The sequence below is a fragment of the Eublepharis macularius genome, chromosome 8, assembly GCF_028583425.1.
Source record: "Eublepharis macularius isolate TG4126 chromosome 8, MPM_Emac_v1.0, whole genome shotgun sequence".
In the NCBI taxonomy this organism is placed as follows: domain Eukaryota; kingdom Metazoa; phylum Chordata; class Lepidosauria; order Squamata; family Eublepharidae; genus Eublepharis; species Eublepharis macularius.
Genome location: NC_072797.1, coordinates 3,360,168 through 3,367,947, shown reverse-complemented (window position 1 = coordinate 3,367,947; position 7,780 = coordinate 3,360,168). Strand labels below are relative to the sequence as shown.

The 7,780-nt window shown below is 43.3% G+C and overlaps 1 protein-coding gene across 2 annotated transcripts in view; it reads right to left on the bottom strand.

Moving 5' to 3' along the window:
- Positions 1 to 392: 392 nt before the first annotated feature.
- FAM219A (family with sequence similarity 219 member A) overlaps positions 393 to 7,780 on the bottom strand; it is a 74,215-nt gene continuing 66,827 nt past the window's right edge. The window contains exons 3-6 of one of the 2 annotated variants that reach the window (XM_054987255.1): positions 6,414 to 6,516; positions 3,604 to 3,684; positions 2,125 to 2,179; positions 393 to 1,035 (exon numbers count right to left, since the gene is read on the bottom strand). In XM_054987255.1, coding sequence (XP_054843230.1) covers positions 877 to 1,035; positions 2,125 to 2,179; positions 3,604 to 3,684; positions 6,414 to 6,516 — 398 coding nt within the window. In that variant the 3' untranslated portion in view covers positions 393 to 876. The remainder of the gene's footprint in view (positions 1,036 to 2,124; positions 2,180 to 3,603; positions 3,685 to 6,413; positions 6,517 to 7,780) is intronic. The other variant, XM_054987256.1, reaches the window with a different exon arrangement.

Here is a 7,780-nt window from a genome sequence, read left to right as displayed (position 1 = left end):
TGTGACTTTGGCTATCTTAAGACAGGCGAGGCGTTTGGGATGCAAATGAGAAGACGGGACATTTTTGGGGATAGGCTGTTATCTTATTAGATTCTGCACAGTGTTTCATTACATGTCACACTGTTTAGTTCAAAGGATGTTGTAAATACCACTTGCATTTCATCTACATGTAACCTGTAACTGATTTTAGTTTAACCATAAAGACTAACCAACTTTATTGTAGCATAAGCTTTTGAGAGCCACAGCTCTCTTCATCAGATGCAACTTTATTGTAGCATAAGCTTTTGAGAACCACAGCTCTCTTCGTCAGATGCAACCTTGCATCTGATGAAGAGAGCTGCGGCTCTCAAAATCTTATGCTACAATAAAGTTGGTTAGTCTTAAAGGTGCTACTGGACTTTTTATTATTTTGCTACTACAGACTAACATGGCTAACTCCTCTGGATCTTTTTTAACCATGAATCCATCCTGGCCTTATGAAGGATCCCGTACTTAATTCCTGCTCCCATCTCCCTGGCAGGACCTGACTGCGTCAGTAGAGAAGCAGCAGCTCCTCAAGAATGAATTTCATCCTGATATGCCCCTGCGCCCTCACCCGGTTCCACCCAAAGCCCACGTATGAACCTTGCCACGCACGACCAGGCCAAAAGGGATCCGATCAGCCTTCCAGACCGGGAATACGCTCCCAGAGTTTGCTTTCTCTAGCTTCAAACAGAAATGAGAAGAGGATCATAAAATGAATAGATATATTTTTTGGTTTCTCCTGGCTCCATAAACACAAAGAGGTGCACGTCCTACCATAGGAGGAAGCAATGGCTGTTAAGTTTTACAGTTATAGTGGTAAGCACTGGTCACCCCCTTTCCAGGCTTCCCTCGTTACTGGATGTGGCAGGCAGTGGAGGAGGTGGCTTGACAGCACATGCAAGTTGGGTTGACCGACTTCGGGGGAATTAGGTCGAGGTCCTCGTCGTCTGGGATCTCGTCTAACCGATACCCGTCCTTGAGCAGCTGGATGTTCAAGTCCTGGTTGATCTGCTGCAGACAGAGAGTCAACGAGTCACATGACTGGCAATCCAATACCCTCACCTCACCCCAGCAGACCCACATTTGGTGCACCCATAAATGCCTCTTCCTGCTTCAAAAGACGGATTCTAGAGAGGCGAGTGCGAACTCAGGATGCACGACACTTTGTCTCCAATCCCCAGCATGTCCAGTTAAGAGAATCTCTTCGTATGGTTGGGAAACAGAAAGCTGCCAGTCAAGTAGACAGAGTGATAATTTTCTTATTTTGTATATCCTTCTGAGGCTCAGGAAGTCTCTAAAAAGAGGGCACAACTGGAGTAGTTTCTTGTATGAGGGTGGACTTTACTCAAGTCAATTGCATTTTCCTCCAACAAGACCCCTCATAGTATCCTCTGTTGAGTTTCATGAACATATAAACGTGCCTGATATCAACTCAGACAATAGTCCATCTACAGCTCAGAATTGTTGGTTCTAACAACAGCATCCCCTAAAGGCAGAGGTCTTTCCCAGCTCTGCTAGCTGGAGATTGAGCCTGGCACCTTCTAACACGAAAGACATGTGCTTTGTTCCACTTGACTACGAACAGCCTTGAGAAAAAAGGGAGAGAGAGTCCTTTTTCAAGGGCACGTTTATTTGCAACCTCTGAGCTTCTAAACATTTCTGAGAGTGATGCACAAGTTGGCATTCTATCCTGATCCTGGCTGGCCCAGCCTAACTTCTCTGATCAATTTGTGCCAGGTTTCTTTAGGTCATTCTCTGGATTTGGATTGCAAAAATAAAGAGTGGACAGATAGTCAGCCAAGGAAAATGATAAATGAGGAAATGCTCCCTTCATCATTGGAGGCGTGTGTGTGTGTGGGGGGGGACTCCAGCTGTTGCCTTCTGGAAACATAAAGGGATTTATTTATTTATTGGATTTATATCCTGCCTTCCCCGTGGGTCACGACATCATAAAACGACAATTTCAAAAAATATATGTGCAATAAATACAATAAATTACAGTTTAAAATCATAAAACAATAAAATATCAATACATATTGCGTACTTTGGGGAGGCACTTATCTTTATTAAGAAGGATGAAATGAAGGAACGGAAACTCACCTCCGCTGAGGAATATCCCGAGGAGGAATATCTGGACATATCAAAGTCATCGTCGCTACAGAGGAAGATGAATTCCAATGAGAAACTGGAGACTCTATTAACAAGGCCCACCCCCTTTGGCACAGACAGAACCTCCCTAAGTCACTCCTCATCAGGATTCGCAGAGTGAAGACCCCTGTTGCATTAGGCCAGGTCCCCCTGCTGTCCTGCATCGAGTTCCCACCCAGACACCTCCAGGAAACCAACACACACAGCCCTCCGACTTCTCTCCTAGCATCTGGTATTTAAAAGTATACTGTCTCTGAAAGCAGAAATGTAATTTAATAATAGTAACATTTGATTTATATACTGCTCTTCAGGACAACACCACCCACTCAGAGCGGTTTACAAAGTATGTTGTTATTATTATCCCCACAACGACAATCACCCTGTGAGGTGGGTGGGGCTGAGAGAGCTCCTAGAAGCTGTGACTGACCCAGGGTCACCCAACTGGCTTCAAGCAAAGGAGCAAACCCAGATTTCCAGATTAGAATCCTGTCACTCTTAACCACTAACTCTTAACTAATAACATTTGATTTATATACCGCCCTTCAGGACAAGTTAATGCTCACTCAGAGAGGTTTACAAAGTGTGTTATTATTACCCTCACAACAATCACCCTGTAAGGTGGGTGGGACTGAGAGAGTTCTGAGAGAGCTGTGACTGATACAAGGCCACCCAGCTGGCTTCAAGCAGAGGAGTGGGGAATCAAACCCAGCTCTTCAGATTAGAGTCCTGCCACTCTTAACCACTACACTACATCAAACTGACTGAAAGTCCTTCATAGGCCAACCAACAACGAACTGGTCTAAACCCATAATGCGCAAAGTGTTTCGTGTCCCTATCGTAGTTTGGTGTAATGGTTAAGAGCACAGGACTCTAATCTAGAGAACCAGGTTTGATTCCCCACTCCTCCTCTTGAAGCCAGCTGGGTGACCTTGGGTCAGTCACAGCTCTTTCAGAGCTCTCTCAGCCCCACCCACCTCACAGGGTGATTATTGTTGTGGGGATAATAATAACATATTTGTAAACCGCTCTGAGTGGGTGTTAAGTCCTCCTGAAGGGCAGTATATAAATCTATTATTATTATTATTATTATTATTATTAGTAGTAGTAGTAGTAGTAGTTACCCTCAGATGCCTGAAAACTGTTGGCATTCACCTACCTGGGAACTGAAATTGACACATTTGGCCAAGGCTTGGAGGTTTGCCCACAGTGGCGTGAGAAGGGTCTCAGCACGTGGTTAGTTACATTACTTGGTTTATCACTCTGCAGCTCTGTAATTTATTGGTGTTCATTTGAGATGGACAGACTTTATTTCTTTTTTATAAACTTTATTGTTAGTAGCTCTGAGTGAATACCCAAAGAAAAAAGCAGGCTGCAAATATCCTAAAATAAAAGGGAGGAATAATTGAATTTGCAAATTGCTACATCACACACCTGTCCGTGTCCAGCGCTACCAACGGCTTCTCATCGGGACTCTGGTCTAATGAGGAATAGCCTTTATTGGGAACAACCAGCCTGAAATGAAAAAGAAATGTTTAACTACTATATAACTCCAAGCAAACAGTAGGAGAAAGTATTTTCTTAAGTTGCATGGTATCAGAACGGACACTAAGAATGAAAGAAACTAAACAACAGGCAAGAGTTACTAGGAAAAGTGGAAGGAATCTCATTTCTAAGAACGTCTCTGCTAGATCAGACAAAGTCCATTTAGTCCAGCAACCTATTTCAAAAAGAGGCCAACCAATTACCTTGGAGGGCCATCAAACAGGGCATTACAGAGCAATGCTTTCCACTGATGCTGCCCTCTAGCATGGAGTTTTAGAGGTTTACTGCCTCTGTATATGGAGGTTCTCTTTTGTGATCATGGCTATCTCAAAGAGTTGTCAGGACTTTAAAGAAACATGCACGTCCTTTCTTGACAGTAATTATAATACTGCTGGGACATCACTACAGAGCACATTACGTGAACAGTTAAGTACCAAGGTACATGGCAGTATGGTAAGGAAAGAGCACCTTACGAAGACACACACTTTCTATTACTACTGCTGGCCTTGTCTCATGGAACACGACGAGCTGCATATCCAGGACCAAGAAGAAAAGGCCACCTTTTTTTACCCAAATAGTGGTATTTGATCATGTAGATGGACTTCATTCCTCCTCTGGCTCTGCATTAATCCCTGAAAATGGATTGGAAATCACAGGACCTGCCATACTCTGGCCACCTTTCTTTTCTCTCAGGAACACGTGGTCATACTAATACTTGGGAATCTGGAGGTGAGACAAAATAGTAAAGAGTCCAGTAGCACCTTTAAGACTAACCAACTTTATTGTAGCATAAGCTTTCGAGAACCACAGCTCTCTTTGTCAGATGCATCAACAACTTTGGAGATCCACAGCTCTCTTCATCAGATGCATCGACAGCTTTCGAGAACCACAGCTCACTTCATCAGATGCATCGACAGCTTTCAAGAACCACAGCTCTCTTCATCAGATGCATCGGCAGCTTTCAGGAACCACAGCTCACTTTGTCAGATCTGACGAAGAGAGCTGTGGTTCTCAAAAGCGGACGATGCATCTGACGAAGAGAGCGGTGGCTCTCGAAAGCTTATGCTACAATAAAGTTGGTTAGTCTTAAAGGAGCTACTGGACTCTTTACTATTTTGCTATTACAGCCTAACACGGCTAATTCCTCTGGAGGTGAGACAGTTATTATAGAGTACCCTTTGCCAAGTGGTGAGCATCTGGGAGAATAGCCAAAACATATCTGGCAAGAACAGGTCTCAACACACAATACTTGGATTCTATTTTGTTTTTAAAAAACAGTTAAGAATGAAATTCCAACTAATACACTGCTTTGTGAAAACAATTCCTAAGCTGAGATGAACGAGACCTCTCAGGGACACTTGCCTTCTCAAGATTTCTTTCTTTTCTATTATGAAAGATTTCTTTATATAATATCACCAAAAAAAATCAAGTTTCAAAGGGAAAAATAAGATCCAGGTTATCCTTTGTTTCAGAGAGTTCTCTGTCTTTATTAGAGCTGTATTCAGTGTCGTCATTCTTTTCAACAGACACACTTGTACATGGTGACTTCAGTGACAAACATGAAAAAGGCAAAGCCTTTGGGAACCTCACATTTTACCAAGATGAATCACGTTGCCGTTAATTGCCTGGTAAAATCATTCATTTCCAAATCCATTCTCAAAAGTTTCTCCTTATACTTCCAATCTACCTATAACCGTGAGGACAAGAACTTAGATTTCTGACACTGAAAACTGCAGTTATCGTGATTTTAACAAGACCACACACAAGTACCTTAAGTGCGACTCTTGAGAAGCCAGCCATACGGAGACTGAGGCTTTCTGTTCAGATGTAGTACAAAGCTAGAATGTATTTTAATTCTAGTTTGTGGAACCAGGATTTGCCTTGCGGGCAGTCTTTCTAATCCTGGTGTACCTCAACGAATAAAGGTTTCATTGATTTTGTGCTTGCCCTACAGAGGCCTGGCTTGTAGCATGTTATCCTGGCCTGTAGCCTGTTAAGGGCTCCACTGGAAATAAGGTAGGATTTAAGACAAGAGGTCCTTGTTCAACTGTCTCAAGGCGCTACTGTGGTTAGTAAGCCAGTTTCAAACCAGTTTGACATGATCAAACCAATCATAGTTAATGAAGCGGCCTGCGTTCAGATGATCACACTCGTCAGAATTCGCTGAAAGATAAACGCTATGGTTTCCTGTAACATCTGAATTGAGCCAAAGTCTAATTTTAAAAGAAATAGGAATGAAATAGAAGAAAAGCGCCAAATTCTATCAACCACCTGACATTTCTGTGAGAGACTTGGGACCCTGCAGCGGAGTAGAGAGAATGCACGGTTCCCACGCTGAACAAGCTTCTGGTACTTTTCCTGCGACTCTCATTTAAACACATTGACAAGTGCAACTCCACTGCATCAGACCAAAGGTCCATCTGATCGAGCACATCCTATTTCCAGCCTGACGTCTTTGGAAAGGCCCTAAGTAGGGCATGAAGGCAACATCCTTATGCCATCCTCCCTCCCTCGGATCTGGTCTTCAGAGCTGCGACGCCTCTTAAAATGGAGATTCCATTTCACAGTCACGGCCATTGTGTCATCAAGTCACAACAGACTCACAATGAAATATACACAACAAAAAATGCACCCATGCAAAGTGAAAAGCAGCGGTACGATTGACACACGAAGAACTTCAGACCGACGAAGAAGTCTACCTTGTTCGGGCCATCACGTTGTTCTTCTTGGGCTGTTGGTTTACTGGACTCCCCATGTTCCCATTTTTCAGAGATCCCTTACGAGCCAACTCTCTCTGTTTCTCTGCAGAAGAAAGGCAGACAATAGACAGTGATGTCTCTCTTTTTGGACCTGATTAATTACACAGAAATGAGAGCCTCAGATTATTAGTGTGCTTCGTCAAACGAGGCTTGGAAAAGTTACTGCAATTCTAAATCTGTCCTTCTTATCCTCTATGCAGGACAAATCTAGAATTATCGATTTTGGAAACAAAACTTACGTGCATTTTAAAATGCCAGTTCCTAGTTGGTCTCTTGGATACGTTACAGTGTGACCCGCCCCCCAACAATACCAAAATTACCCTGATACCCTTGGAAGTTCTCAGCACTTACAGCAGAAGGTACGTATTTTGCTATTTCCAAAATAATTATATTTCATAAGGTCTTTCTCCTACTTAATAGCAGGTAAGGTAAAAGGTAAAGGTGCAAGCACCAGGTCATAACTGACCCATAGGAGGGTGTCACATCACAACATTTTCTTGGCAGACTTTTTGTTACGGGGTGGTTTGCCATCGCCTTCCCTTCCCCAACACTTTACCCCCAGGAAACTGGGTACACATTTTACTGACCTCGGAAGGATGGAAGGCTGAGTCAACCTTGAGCTGGCTACCTGAACCTGGCTTCCACCAGGATCGAACTCAGGTCATGAGCAGAGCTTACCACTCTGTGCCACGGAGCTCCTTACTTAAGAGCATCCCACCAAAAGCCATCACAAGGCATTTTTGTCACCAAAGCATGATACAATTCGGCCATGTGTACCACCCCCCCTTCCACCAGTTCCTGAAGAATGCAACATGGCTTCATTAAAAATAACCTACGGTTTCCTGGGATATAAAGCAAGTCAATGCTACCCCCGTGCTACAGGTGTGAGGGCGAGAGAGAGTGTCCATAACTATCTTGTGAATTCACAGAGGATGCACGCTTAGAATCTTCCAAAATCACATACAACCAATACAATAGAATAGCTTTCTACATCCCCAGGATCCCTCAATTTTAGCCTAAAGCTAAATGTATTGGCGCCCGGCTTTACTCAAGGACTTCAAAAAATTAACTAGGAGAAGAACTACAGTATGTTTAAGTTTGATGTTTAGCTTGTGAGAAAAAGGCTACCATGCAAAGAGATAGATCCAGATGGGTAGCCGTGTTAGGCTGTCTGTAACAGTAGAAAAGAGCAAGAGTCCAGTAGCACCTATAAGACTAATGAAATTTGTGGAAGGGTATGAGCTTTTGTGTGCCACAGCTCACTTCTTCAGTATCTGAAGAAGTGAGCTGTGACTCATGAAAGCTGT